General features: G+C 36.7%; 1 protein-coding gene across 1 annotated transcript in view; it reads left to right on the top strand.

The window, feature by feature from the left end:
• GOSR1 (golgi SNAP receptor complex member 1) overlaps positions 1–14,335 on the top strand; it is an 81,553-nt gene extending 67,218 nt beyond the window's left edge. Inside the window, exons 7-9 of the mRNA XM_007937420.1 lie at positions 2,755–2,784; positions 11,483–11,565; positions 14,211–14,335. Coding sequence (XP_007935611.1) covers positions 2,755–2,784; positions 11,483–11,565; positions 14,211–14,335 — 238 coding nt within the window. The remainder of the gene's footprint in view (positions 1–2,754; positions 2,785–11,482; positions 11,566–14,210) is intronic.
• Positions 14,336–15,092: the final 757 nt, after the last annotated feature.

Genomic DNA, 15,092 nt, shown 5'->3' on the forward strand with positions numbered 1-15,092 from the left:
TACCAAAAAGAATTGGTTGATGTTCATCCATTTCAGGAGGTGGCATATGATCAAGAACCAATGGTATTGAAGGAAGAAGTCGAAGCTGCACTGAAGGAATTGGCAAAGAATGGGGCTCCAGGAATTGATGAAATAACCCATTGAGATGTTTCAACAGATGCCCTGCTGGAGGCACTCATTCGGTTATCCCAAGAAATTTGGAAGACAGCTACCTGGCCAACTGACTGGAAGAGATCCATACGTGTACCCATTCCAAAGAAAGGTGATCCCACAGAAGGTGGAAATTAGCGAATAGTATCATTAATATCTCATGCAAGTGAAATCTTACTGAAGATAATTCAAAAACAGTTGTAGCAGTATATTGGCAGAGAACTTCCAGAAATGCAAGCTATTCAGAAGAGGACGTGGAACGAGAGATACCATAGCTGATGTCAGATGGATCTTGGCTCAAAGCAAAGAATATCAGAAAGATGTTTGCTTGTCTGTTATTGACTATGCAAAAGCATTTGATTGTGTGGATCATAACAAATTATGGGTAACATTGAGAAGAAGGGGAATTACAGAACACTTAACTGTACTCATGAGGAACCTGTACATAGACCAGGAGGCTGTCATTCAAGCAGAACAAGGGGACACTGCATGGCTTAAAATCAAGAAGTGGGGTGTGTCAGGGTTGTATCCTTTCACCATGCTTACTCAAACTGTGTGCTGAGCAAATAATCCAAGAAGCTGGACTATATGAAGAACGTGGCATCAAGATTAGAAGAATCATTAACAACCTGTGATACGCTGATGACACAACTTTTCTTGCTGAAAGTGAGGATGACTTGAAGCACTTACTGATGAAGATTGAAGACTACAGTCTGCAGTATTAATCATCTCAATATAAACAACAACAACAAAAAAAATCTGCACAACTGGACCTATAAGCAGCATCATGATAAATGGAGAAAAGATTGAAGTTGTAAAAGACTTCCCATTGCTTGGTTCTATAATCAATGACAAATGGAAGCAGCAGTCAGGACAGCAGATGACATATTGCACTGGGCAAATCGGCTGCAAACAACCTCTTTCAAGTGCTAAAGAGCAAGGATTTCTCCTTGAGGACGAAGGTGTGACTGACACAAGCCGTGGTGTTTTCAGTCATCTCATAGGCATGTGAGAGCTAAACAGTGAATAAGGAAGACTGAAGAAGAGTTGATGCTTTTGAGTTGCGGTGCTGGCGAAGAATACTGAAAGTACCATGGACTGCTAAAAGAACTAACAAATCTGTCCTGGAAGCAATCCAGCCAGAATGCTCCTTGGATGGAAGTGAGAATGGCCAGACTTCGTCTCACCTGCTTTGGTCATGTTGTCAGAAAAAACCATTCCCTGGAGAAGGATGTCATGTTTGTTAAGGTGGAAGGTTGATGAAAGAGGGGAAGGCCTTCAACGAGATGGAATGACACAGTGGCTATGGCGATGGTTTCAAGTATAACAAGGATCTTGGAGCTGGCGTGAGACTGGGCACTGTTTCATTCTGCTTTGCATTGGGTCACTGTGAGTCACCTGAAAACATTAACAACAATAATCATAAAAGTAGGTTGTTGAGCTTGGCAATAGAGTAATTTATTTGCATATTATACTACATGGATTTAAATATCTTAGTTCTGTGCCTTTGATGTACTAAGACACTCTGTGAGGACATCTACCAAACTACTGTGTTGAAAAAGGAAGTTGAACAGGTATAGTTGATCAAAGGAGCTCTGGTGGCACAGTCGTTAAACACTCGGTTGCTAACTGAATAGTTGACTGTTTAAACCTACCCAGGCCTCCATGGAATAAAAAGACCTCACAATCTGTTCCCATAAAGATTACAGCCAAGAAAAACCTATGTGGGGAAAAAAAGTAACAATTAAAAAGAAAAATTATATATGAATAAATTAAATTTATATAAGAGTTCTGAATTTTCCCTATATATCTTTGAAAGTCTGGGTTTTCTGTGTACATAAATGGCTGAAAAGGCAAAACATTTTGTATCTGTAAATGTAATACAGTTCTGGAAGACAACACTAAATGCATCTTTGCAAACTGTACAGATCAAAGGTGCATTTAGTGTCATCTTTCAGATTGTTTAATTCTTATGTCTGGTAAACAGATATTTGGTTTAGCGTTATAAAAAAAAAACTGTGGGAGGAAACTTTGAAGTATAAATAATTACTTCTTTCAGATATCAGAACTATATTAGCTGTCCTGTCTCAACAAGTTACTTAAAATTCTTAGGTTTTGAATAGATCACCATGACAACTCTGAGTTATCTAAATTAGAGGTTTCATTTCTTCATGCTGTCATTAAACTGTTCTGACTTTAATCATCAAGTACTTCTGTGGAGAAAAAATTGAAGTGAGAATTAAAAATAAGAAAAATTGTATATGAATAAATTCAGTTTATTTATGAGTTCTGAATTTTCCTTAGATGTCTTTGAAAGTCTGGGTTTTCTGCCTAAGGCACTTAACTGCTAACCAGAAGGCTGGTGGTTCAAACCCACCAGCCACTCCTCGGAGGGAAGATTGAGCAACCTACCATAGTGATAACCACCTTGGAAACCCAAGGAGGGGTCGCTATGAGTCAGGTCCAACTCGACAGCATATAACAACAACAACAACAAATGACTGAAAAGTCAAAAAATTTTGTATCTTTGAATGTAAAAAAATTAAGTACAAGTTTTAAATGTCTATAATAATACCAGAATTTGAATTTTCTGTTTATTTGCAGCTCAGATCGTCTGATAGAGGAGACAATAAGGTAGGAATAATTTTGTTAACTTTACTGTTTGTACATAAATTTAGTGAACCAATTAGGTTAACCCTGTAACTAGGGTTAAAGTCAATTTCCAGTTATCTCACACTCAATATTTTCAGCCTCAACCTTTTTATTTTTACTTTTAAGTAGAAAATAATGTTTGATTTGGTAAATGTTTTATGCCATTTATGTAGGTTTGGTTTCTGTTGCAGCAGCTGTATGAAATCCACTACAGTTACATTTAATATTATCTGTAATAATGATGAAGTAATTTATTTTCATGCTTAAAGTAAGGAACATTTACTGTTGGTTTGAACTGCTTAATTCTCTAGGTTTGATAAATTTTTAAACACCTTTTTTGTGACAGTAAAAAGGTAAGTTAAATTCTGTGCTTTAGAATTCATCGATGTGTAATGCATTACTTTTGAGGAAAGGTAGAAAGAAGTGTGTGGAGGTAGTTTAAAAAAAACCAAACTCAGTGCTGTCAAGTCGTATCCGACTCATAGCGACCCCTCCTTGGGTTTCCGAGGCAGTATCTCTACAGAAGTAGATTGCCCAATCTTCCTTCCAAGGAATTGCTGGTGGGTTTGAACCACCAGCCATCTGGTTAGCAGTCAAGTGCCTTAGGCACAACACCACCTCCCTGGAGGTGATTTAGTGAATAATACTGTATTCTTTCCATAGGCCTCTGTGCCAAAGTGCTTTACAGGCATTATTTTATTTGTTCTTCTTGATAATCTAAGAGACAGGCACCAATCATTATTCATATCTCCAGAAAAGAAATTTAGATAAATTATTTGCCCTAGGTGACATGACTAATAATGTAATACTGATTCACATTCTCAAACCCAAGCCTGTCTCACTCTAGAACCAGAGCTCTATCTAAACCATTAATATATTTGTGGTTTGAAACCTGACTGGACTACTTACTTACTAGATCTCTGTTCTTAGATAAATTACTCTAACCTTTAGAGCTTTTCTTTTTCTTACCTGTTTAAAATCATGTGATTGATGATAATACTTACCATGTAAGATTGCTGTGAAGATTAAAGATAATGTGAGCAAAGGCCTTGGCTGATAGTTGGTAATCTGTAAATGGTAACTCTATTATTAATACTGTTTTTTCCCTCTATTTTAACGTAATTTCAGACTTCAGAAAAGTTGTAAAGAATAGCACAAAGAGTTCTCATATGCTTTCTACCCAAATGCTCCAAATGTTAACATTTTACACATTTGCTTTTTCACAATTATTTTTTGAAACTACTTGAAAGTAAGTTACAGACATGATGCCCCTTTACCTCTAAACATTTCAGTGTTCTTTTCCTAAATACTCATTTGTATCCATATGGACTCATGGATTCTTATTTTACTTATACTATGTTCCTATCATTTAATAATAATCATAACAAATTATAATCTTATATAATAATATGCAGTTATAAGGTATTGGAATTTTGTTCACATTACATGTACTAGGTGTTCCATCTGAACAAAGTTTTCACAGAAGTGCCTAATTACTGACTAAAATACTGAATGATTTGCTTCCCTTACATCAGCATGTGAGGCCTGATCACATGTTGCCAAGGGTTTCTTTTTTGTTTTGTTTTCTTTTTATTGTGATTTAGATGAAAGTTTACATAGTAAATTGGTTTCTGTTCAACAGTTCATATGCATTTTGATTGGTGAAATTGATTGCAATCCCCACAAAGTAACAGCACTCTTCCCACTTCTTGCTGTGTTTACTGTTTCCATTTGTCCTTTCCTATCAAGGATTCTTAAAGTTTCCATATGACTTTTTCCTTTCTTTTTTCCTTTTATTTCCTTCTCCTTTCTGCCTGATGTTCTAACTGCCAGTCTACTGGTTAGCAGTCAAATAAATGCTTTAGACACTACACCACCAGAGCTCCTATTCTAAGGCCAGGCTTCCTTAATTAAACTTTTCAGTTCAGACCAAACCTATTTAAGGGCAAGAAACATGGGCATAAGGAACCCTGGTGGTGTAGTAGTTAAGTGCTCGGCTTATTGAAATGTTGATGGTTCAAAGCCACCAGCTGCTCTGCAGAAGAAAGATGTGTCAGTCTGTTTCCATAAAGATTTATAGCCTTGGAAACCTATGGGGGCTGTTCTACTCAGTCCTGTAGGGTCACTATGAGTCAGAATCAACTCAGTAACAATGGGTTTGGGTTTTTGTTTGTTTGTATTTAATAATGGGCATAAAAGTTATGGATACCTCATAGGATAGGAAAATTCTAGGACCAGTCAATCACTACTGCTATTATATTGCTACTTAAGAAGCAAAATACAATTTTAAAGTCTTTTATTTCAATATTTCCCTTTGTTTCAACTGAAGTGTCATTGAATGTAAAGCTAGTTATGATTACTTTCATAAGTAAATATAAAATTTATGTGTCAAAAATATTTTTACATATGTAAAATATTATCCTTTTGGAGCTGCATTTAAAAAATATATACAGAGCTGAATTTAGACTTGGTCATCTATTGGAAATAACTAATATTTATAAATTTATTCTCAGACTCTAAATGTGTAACTGGTATCGTGGTGTTTTAAAAAATTGAGTTTAGTTCATTGAATAGGTAAGAAAGTTGAAGTTGCAGTAAGCATATCAATGATTTATATTAAAAGCATTACATATTATTTGGAACTTATGTTTTGCCTCTAAGTATTTGACCCTTGAAATGACAACAGCCCAGTTTGATTCCAAGTGATGGAAAGAGATGGGAAAATATGTCTAGATATACTTTATGTGGTTCTGGAAATCATGCATATACAACAAGATAATAACATAATGTATGATGATAATATCCGTTCTCCAAGGAATACAAAGTGCTTTACGGAAATTATTTTTCAATCTTCTTTACCCACTTGTGAATCAGAGTCCACGTGAGATGTTGATAGTCCCAGTTTGAAAAACAGAGGCAAGCATATACAATTCAGAGAGATTGGCCTCAGATTTCTCAGCTTGAGTCTGAACTATTACTTTGTACAAGACCATCATACCTATTTAAAAATACCTTATCAAGTGACTTTATTTTAAAAACAACTACATTTTAAATGAATCACATTCTATCATAGATATACACCTAAAAAAATTATGAATAAAAATTAATGACACAGAGTGCTCTTTTTATTTTTTTGATATAAAATTCATTGTCTTATGAAGTTGACATTGCTATGTAATTTCAAGTTTACCTAATAAAGGTGTTTTGGGTTTTTTCCAACTTAATTTTTGTCTTATCAATGTAATATATCTTTACAGCAAAAAACAAATTCAGAGGAAGTGTGTATGTCCTCATCCCCCACTCTTAGTTCCATTTGCCAGAGGCAAGCATTAATTTCAACTAATATTTCTTGAATATCTACTATGCACCAGGAGCTGGGGATATAGCAATGAACATGATAAAGTTCTATTATGGAACTTACATACTAGTTACATACCTTAGAGTCCTCCTTGACTCTCTCTTTCTTACACCTCACATCTAATCCATCAGAGTTCTGTTGGCTCTACTTTCAAAACAAACCCAGACTCTTTCTACTTCTTAACACCTCTAGATTTGAAACCTGATTGGACTACTTACTAGATGTGTTCTTGGATAAATTACTCTTCAACTTCTTGGAGCCTTCATTTTTTAAATCTGTTTAAAAACATAGGACTGATCATAAGATTGAAAGATTGTTGTACAGATTAAAGATAATGTGAATAAAATTTCTGGTACAGTGAGTGCCTGGCTGAAGTAGTGGTAATATTGTTACTACCTCTGGTCTGAATCAGTTATTTTTTCATTCTTTAGATCATTTGTCACTTCCTGTGGGAAGCCTTTCCTGACCATCTATTTAAAAGTTCAGCCACCTTACCATCCCAGTATCCCCTATCCTCATTACCTGCTCTATTTTCTTCACAGTACCTACCACCATCAGTTGCACTATATATATTTTTTACTTTAATTTGATTATGGCTTATTTCTGCTCATTAAAATGTAAGCTCTGTGAGGGTGGGGATTTTTTGCCAGTGTCAAGAATGGTACCTGATACATAGTGGGCTCTCAATAAATGCTTGTTAAATGAGTGAATGAGTGATAAAGTCAGAACTGCAAAATGTATCAGGTAGTGATAACTACCATAACATTTCCAATTCTTCTATCTCCGTAGGTCTTAAGTGACATCCTATAAATTGCTATTTCTTGAATTTTCAGTTTTAGAAATGTATTTTCAATTATAGACATACACACTTCCCTCCGAATTTGTTTTTTCTGTATTTATAATACAACTACTTAAATATTGTTCACAGCTAATAAGCTCCATAGCGTACTATGAATAGATGTTTTTTCTTGTTCAAATCCCCCTCCCCACACAATGCAAAAAAAGTTGGAATTAATAATATTCCCCTTTGTCATTTGCTTAATTTTTATGTACCTGTCACTAATATATATATATATATATACCAAAACTGACAGATTCTAAACTCTCTTCAGTGTGGTCAAATACATCATACAGTCTGTATTGATTTTTTTTTTTTTCCCCCTTGGATTCATCTCTCCTTTAGTCCTTCACCTTCTCCTTTAATCTTGACTGGTTGTTCTCCAGGCCCACTACCCTATTTCAGTCCTGGATCATTCCATCACCATTATTCTAAAATAATCTCCTTTATTGGATAACCTGTTTCTTGAATTCATTGTCTTCTACTCTCTTAGTTTATGCCCTCCTATGGTGGACCACAGCTCTGGTGGCATAGTGCCTGAGGCATTTGACTGCTAACCAGAAGGCTGGTGGTTCAAACCCACCAGCCACTCCTTGGAAGGAAGGTTGGGCAATCTACTTCTGTAGTGATACTGCCTTGGAAACCCAAGGAGGGATTGCTATGAATCAGAATTGACTAGATGGCAATGAGTTTGTTTGTTTTTAAAGTTTTTATGGTGGACCACGTCCTTTAGTATCTTCCTGAGAAAGAACAGGAGGTAATATTTTTGGACTTTCCATGTCTAAACAGTTTTTATTCTCACGTTTGATTCATCATTTAGCTGGGTATAGTATTCTGGGTTGGAAATAATTACAAAATTATTGAAAGCATTATTTCCAGTATTGCTTAAGTCCAGTGCTAATTAAAATTTCTTTCTCTTTTTTTCAAATTCGTTTTTCATTCAGCAGTTCATATACATGATTTCATGACATTGATTGCACTCCCCATAATGGGACAGCTTCTTTCTACTTGCTCCATTTCCTATGCATTCCTGCCTCTGAGCTATCTTCTTGTGCAAATGCTGCCTTTCTGACCTGCCATGGTTGATTGTTCTAAGGAGTATACATACCTAATGTAATTGTTCACCTTGTAGGCCTGTCTGTTGTTTGGCTGGAAGCTACAAGAGTGAGTTCAGTTCCAGGATGACTAGGAGCCATAGCCACAGAGGTTTCACCAGTCTCTATCAGACCATTAAGCCTGGTCATTTTTAGGATTTTGAGTTTTGTTTGACATGGTTCTCCCACTCTGATCCCGGATCTCCTGTTTTGATCCCTTTCTTGAGTGGTTGACAATGGTACAGACACCATCTACTTCTTCTGGTCTCAGGGTCCTATGGGCTGAGGTTCACATGGTCCAGTAGCCCCTTGGACTCAGCCAATTAAAATTTCTGATCCCTTATGTATGACATGCTTTTTCTCTCTGGAAGGAAGCTTTTAGGATCATTCCTGTTTCCTTGTTTTATTTGTTTGTTTAAATTTCGCCATCATGAGCTTAGTGGGCATCTTTTTCATTTTTTTGTACTTGGCATTTGGTGATTCTTACAGTTTGAAACTAGAAACTCATCTTCAGTTCTGGGAAATTTTCTTGTTATTTATCATTTTCTTCCCCCTTTTTTCTCTCTTGTTTCTTTTTAAACATTTTAAAAGGTGATGTATTGTGCCTCTTGAGTTAGTTCTTTTTCCCCTGTTTTCCATCTATCTTTTTGTTTTGCTTTCCAAAGGGTTTTCTCAATTTGTTCTTCTAACTTGTCTGTTATATTTTTATTTCTGCTCCTCTTATTTTATTTCAAATTTATATGAGCTCTTTCCTAAGGAATGTGTATGTGTGTGTGTGTGTAACATGTGTGCACACATACACACATTTCCTGAATATGCTATCTTTATTTCTCTGAAAGACTTTAAATATAATTTGATTTTAGAGTTTCTCGTGCTTCCTGCATTGCCTCTGTTTCCTCAGACCCGCTTTGTTTGCTGGCTGGTATGTTTCAGGCTCTGCCTTTTTTGTTAGAGGCTTTCAAATGTCTGGTGATTGTTGGACTTTTCACTTGTATTTGAGGATGAGGCCCCGAAAAGCCAGTGATTAGAACGCATTCTGTGTGGTGATAGGACTTGTTGAGTGCTGGGCCTCACAGGAGGTGGATAAATGGGCAACCTGCATCATTGGGGACTTCATATTGTCACTATCTTTAGCTTTTCTCTCCTAAGCTAAGTCTTTTGTTGGACTGGGGCAGTCATGGTGTTGCACAAGTTGTGGGAGTGTAATTGCTGGCAACTTGTTACAAAAATTTCCACAAATCTCCGTGTTTTCAGCCCTACTCCAACTTCTACTTTCAGAATTACCTAGTCTTTTCAATTCTTGAGCTTTTCCAGAATTTGGGGAACACTTTTATAAATCATTACTTGGTTCGTAATGGTACCAAAGTGAATATGGGTTGATGCTGATAATGTTATTAACACAAGTGAATTGCTTTGTTTTTCTTTTCAACTTTCTTTATTAAGATACTTTTATATCATAACATTGTGTAACATATTGTAACAATTGTAATCATTCTAAAATGTGTAAAGAAAAAGTTAATCTCCTGGTGGTGCTCCTTGATTCCTACCCCCTGAAATAATTTATGTTAATAGACGGTGGTATGTTTTTAAAACCCTTCTCACTGCTCATACAAACACATGCAAAGACGTTTTGTTTGTTTCTTTAAAAAGGATGCATTTTCTACACATTATTTGGCTTCCTTTGTCACTTAATGTATCATAGACATCTCTCCAGATTAATAGAAATGTGTACTCTTTCTAATAACCAAATGTTAATACTATAAATTCCAGTATTGTTCCCAGTTTTTTGGGGGGAGAGTCCTTTTTAAAAAAAAAAAAAAAAAAAAACTATTCCAAACAATGCTATAATAAATATCCTGTCCTTTGATATATCTCCTTATACACTTTTGTCTCTTCTCTGCCTTCTCAAATTTTGAAATTTCAGTTTTGATTCATTTGTCATTTGTTTGGAATATTCCCTCTAGTTTTCCTCTAGTAAACCTACTGGATTGGTGGTTTATTCTCTGAGACCCTGCTGTCCAAAAATGTATTCCCTCAGCAATCAGGTTTAGAGCTGTTGAGCAGTGGCAGATCAACTGGTAGATAGGCCCGCAGTTTCTCCTCTTGGGGGCTGGGCATTCTACCAGCTGGTAGAACGTTAGCTCTCTTCATAGGTCTCACTGGCTCTGAATAGTTGTCTCCTTCAGCTGCAGGAACTGGGAGCAGTCCATCACTGCAGTCTTTGTACATGCAGATCCCATAGTCTTCTACTGTTTGGCTCCTCAGGGAGCAGTGAAACCAGTTGAAGAAAAATCTAGTCTTCTCTGCCATTGTTCCCAAACTCTCTTCTCACTTTAAGAGTGTAGTCCTCCACCAGGCTTTCTTCCCTGAAGATTGCTAGAGAACTTGGGGCTTCAGATAGACCCTCCGCAGCAAGCTTGTCTTAGGTCTTTTGTTGCTCCTTGGAGGGAAACAGGCCAAAGATGAGGTCAGGAATCTGTACTCTGACAAACATCTTCCCAGAATCTCTTTGTCTATTGCTTTTTTTTTTTTTTTTTTTTTTTAATGTTTCAGATGTTTTCATAATTGCTGAACAGTATTTTTTTTCCTATTGCTTTTTATAATATCAATATCTAAAGCACTCTCTTGAGTGCTACATATCAAATGGACACTGACCTATTTGCTAGAATTTTGATGTCCCTGAAGATAAGCCTGTGGAAAAGTAGTAATATAGGAGTGATGATCAAAAGAGATTAACTCTCTTTTAAATAGGACATCAAGATAGTCATGTGTAAGAGATTATACTCTACAAAGAATGACTTTTTCCCCTTCTCTCAGACATGTTTAATGAATCTGTGACCTTCATCAGCTGGCTTGGAAACCCAGCATAATCTTGCATGTCTGTCCCAATGTCTGCCTGATTGGTTCTCTAATAGAATTTTGGACCATAATCTCTTCATAAATTGAAGGCTGGTTCTGTTTTTATTACCGTAATTCCTATTTTCCTTTCAAACACGTTTTCCTAAGAATATTTTAGTAGCTCACCCCTTTTAAAACCATTTTAAGATGCTTTTGTAATATGTGTTTTGTTTATTGAAATGCTATTTCATTTGTTGTTTTAAAAAACACTCACAGGATCTGGCTTACTGTCTTGTACAAAAATATATCAAAAATAGCAGTGGGATGGAGTGGTCCTTCAGGATCAACAGAAAACAGGAGGTGGCTTAAAAGTGATATATATATATATATATTTTTTTTTTTTGGTAGCTATTTTTCTGCCCAGTGCACTTCAAAATTATGTTGCTCATTAGTTGTTTGTTTGTTTTTTTTTTTTACTTGTAATGGCATGATGGATCCATGTAGGATAATCTTAAATGCCATTTGAATAATCTTCTCTTTTCGCCCTTGCAGCATTGCTATGGCAACAAAAGAAAACATGACTTCACAGAGAGGAATGTTGAAGTCAATTCAGAGCAAAATGAACACTTTGGCCAGTATCCTTTTTGAAAGTTTGAGATCTAGGGGTTTTTTTGGTGGGGAGGAAGGGAGAAATCTATGTGTGTGCTTTTTTCAGCAGTTTACAATTATGTGTGGAGGCCATCAATAATTATATAATATGAATATACCCTACACTCCTAGTTGGTGAAAGTTCATGTTGTTTAGTACCATTTCTAAAAGTTTACACACCACAGGTTTAATAATAGAATATTAGATTTATTAGAATATGTTACAAAATAGGAGATTTAGAAAAAATTATAAGTGTGAATTTAAAAATTATTCACAAATTGTGCATTTAGAAGCTCTTACATCCATGTTAGAACTCAACATTATACATTATTTTTACCTAAACTTAATAAATTATGGGGAGCTCCGGTAGCATAGTGCCTAAGGCACTTGACTGCTAACCAGAAGGCTGGCGGTTCAAACCCACTAGACACTCCTTGGAAGGAAAGTTGGGCAATCTGCTTCCGTAGTGATACTGCCTCAGAAACCTAAGGGAGGGGTCACTATGAGTCAGGGCCGACTGGACAGCATATAACAACAACAACAACAAATAAATTATGGGCTTTCTCTTTTTTATTTTTTCCAAGTCAGTGGCACTTAGAAAGGGAAGAAAAGAGATAGCCAAATAAGTATATGAGTTATAACTACTGATAAAGAGTATTTTCAATGTAACTTGCTGTACACAAGCTGAATTCTAGGGTAAACTGCTTTTTACCATGACTGTTACCTTTTTAATTCCTGAATTTCCCAATTTAAATTAGAGTAAAATACCTCTGGGAAGTCCAGTGGGGAAGCTGATAATCTGCTACCCTGCAGTTTTATTTATTCTCTGAGAAGAACTCAAGCATTTTATGGAAAAGAAGCTTCCTTCCCCAGCTGCTGGTGCCATTGTGGTTAAGTCATTGGGCTGCTAACCAAAAAGTTGGTAGTTTGAATCCACCAGCTGCTCCATGGGAGAAAAATGAGGCAGTCTGCTTCCATAAAGATTTATAGCCTTGGAAACCCTTTGGGGCAGGTCTGCTCTGTCCTGTAGGGTCACTAAGAATTGAAACTGACTTGATGGCACACAACAAGAACAAGTTGTTCTCTTTTTGGCAACCAAGTTCATCATATTTAAGAAAGACAGCATGACTTCATGACAAGTAATGCAGACTTAAATTTGAATCTTTAGATGTGCTGTTTACTAGCTGTGGACCTAACCCAAGCCACTTCTCTGAGCCCAATTCTTCATTTTGAAAACAATAATAATTTCTACATTCCCTTCCTTGTGGCAGCTGTAAAATGAAGATAACATATGCAAACTGCTTTATGATGATTTTGATACGTGGTTTTGTATTTAGGATGACAAAGCAAAAACTAAATTCACAGAAAACTGGCAAATACCAACAACTTCAGGATATCAAACTAAAAGTGACTTTATATTGTTGTTGTTGTTGTTGTTATGTGCCGTCGAGTCGGCCCCAACTCATAGCGACCCCTCCTTGGGTTTCCGAGGCAGTATCACTATGGAAGTAGGATTGCCCAACCTTCCTTCCGAGGAGTGGCTGGTGGGTTTGAACCGCCAGCCTTCTGGTTAGCAGTCAAGTGCCTTAGGCGCTATGCTACCAGATTTTGTTATAGGAAAAGGCAATGAGGATTTATAGAGAGTGGGATTATTTCAGCTCATCCCAAGTGGTTTTTGTCATTGGTTTTCCTGACTTTGACGTACATAATACCTCTGTTAACAAAGAAGATACACCCACAGGTGTATTGTCAGAAACTGTTAACAGAAATACAAAATAATACAGGAAGCACAGGCATGTGCTGTGTTCTACATCATACATGCAAATGAGAGTATGAAGGTATCACACAATGCTAAGTAAAATACAGCTGTGACTAATACAAAACCCTTAAAACTAAGAATTTCCTATCCATTCATTCATTGATTCATTATGCTTTTGGTTTTATGTTTTATGTTAGTTTAACCCACTTTCCTACCATATCCTGCCTAATGACTAAAAAGCAAAATACAAATTTTAAATAATTCACCAGTCGCCAATTATATAGACTCTAGCATTGATTCCCACCTATTGTCTGAATCCAGACAAATCTCCCTATGGGGAGAGGGTCAAGTACTTCTTCACAACCCCTCAGGTAAACTCCTACTCTTCTGAGAAGAAGAGTAAAAAGAGAGAAAAGAAGAGGAAGGCAAAGGAAAGACGACAGAAATGGGGTGGGGTGGGGGTGGGGGTGGGGTGGTAATGGCTGGCTGGGCCTATGCCTCCCGGTCCTGCAGGGTGGCTCTGTTCCTGGCCACTGGCACCCACTGAAGCCTTGCAGTAAGCAATCAATCAAGACATGGTTAGATCTCATCTTTATTATTTTCTTCTCCCTACTAATTTTTTTTCTTGTCATTTATTCTTGTTTATATACCACACACAAGGCAAGGAGACTTGAATTTGTTTGAGATGTTGAGCAGCAGTAGGGCAAGCCCATTTTGTCTTGCTAAAGACTCATGCAGTGTGATTTTCTTCCCTTCTCTTTTTCCTCATCACTTATTGTTTCTGGACTCCACTCGTTTCTATTTTTGTGATTTCTGTGACTTGTCTGTAAAGAGGCTTCTTCCAAGTATGACCTTAACAATGATTTCCCAAAGATCGTTTTCCTGCTGTGAACAGCCTGATCCAGCGGATCAACCTTAGGAAGCGGCGAGACTCACTCATCCTGGGTGGTGTTATTGGTATCTGTACCATCCTATTGCTGCTGTATGCTTTCCATTGATGGGACATTTCCAGGACTCTTTCATGCCCTGATCTGGAATAAAGAAAAGTGGGAAGGAGCAGTTGACTGTCCAGTTAATTGGCCTGACCAGCTGGATTAATTCAAGACTGCGAGTGATGGACTCTGTGAGGTGGTCAGGTTGAGCTGAAGCTACAGTTCCCTATGCTATCTTTCCTAACACACATTTCCCCATTCTCAGTTTTAAAAATTATTTTATTTTCTTTTGTCTCCCCAAGAGGTAAGTAAACCAATCAGAAAGTTTCTGTGACTCTGTGATAACATTGAAGCTTGGTCACATACAGCTAGACTCTTCAGAAAAGCAGGGTTCTCTATATTCAAAGGCTGCTTTTCTTTCAGCCTCCAGATTGGCTTATGAATAAAAATAGCTCTTATTTTATTTTACACTCATGACAAGAAATTACAAGTCAGTTCTTGATAATCTCTTTAGATTTCTACTCTGTGTCCCCAGTTCTTTCGGTATTCGAGGAAAATTCCATTTTTCACAAATGTTTCTTTGAGACACTGACAAGCCACCGTCAGCATGGCGGAGGTTGTCAGTTAATGGAGGACAGACACTGCAAAAACTTTTTTTTTTTTTAAGCACACTGGGATTAACTATATATCACTCAGAAAACATCAAGAATAATAGACTTTGTCCTTCATTGTTTTGACTTTTCTGTTTATTTCTTCCATTGAATTAATATTTGCTGCTACCAGAAAATGAGATTTCAATTCTACCATAACAAAGAAACTAATA

Source organism: Orycteropus afer, unplaced genomic scaffold, assembly GCF_000298275.1.
Source record: "Orycteropus afer afer isolate SDZICR_OR568_19922 unplaced genomic scaffold, OryAfe1.0 scaffold00042, whole genome shotgun sequence".
Classification (NCBI taxonomy): domain Eukaryota; kingdom Metazoa; phylum Chordata; class Mammalia; order Tubulidentata; family Orycteropodidae; genus Orycteropus; species Orycteropus afer.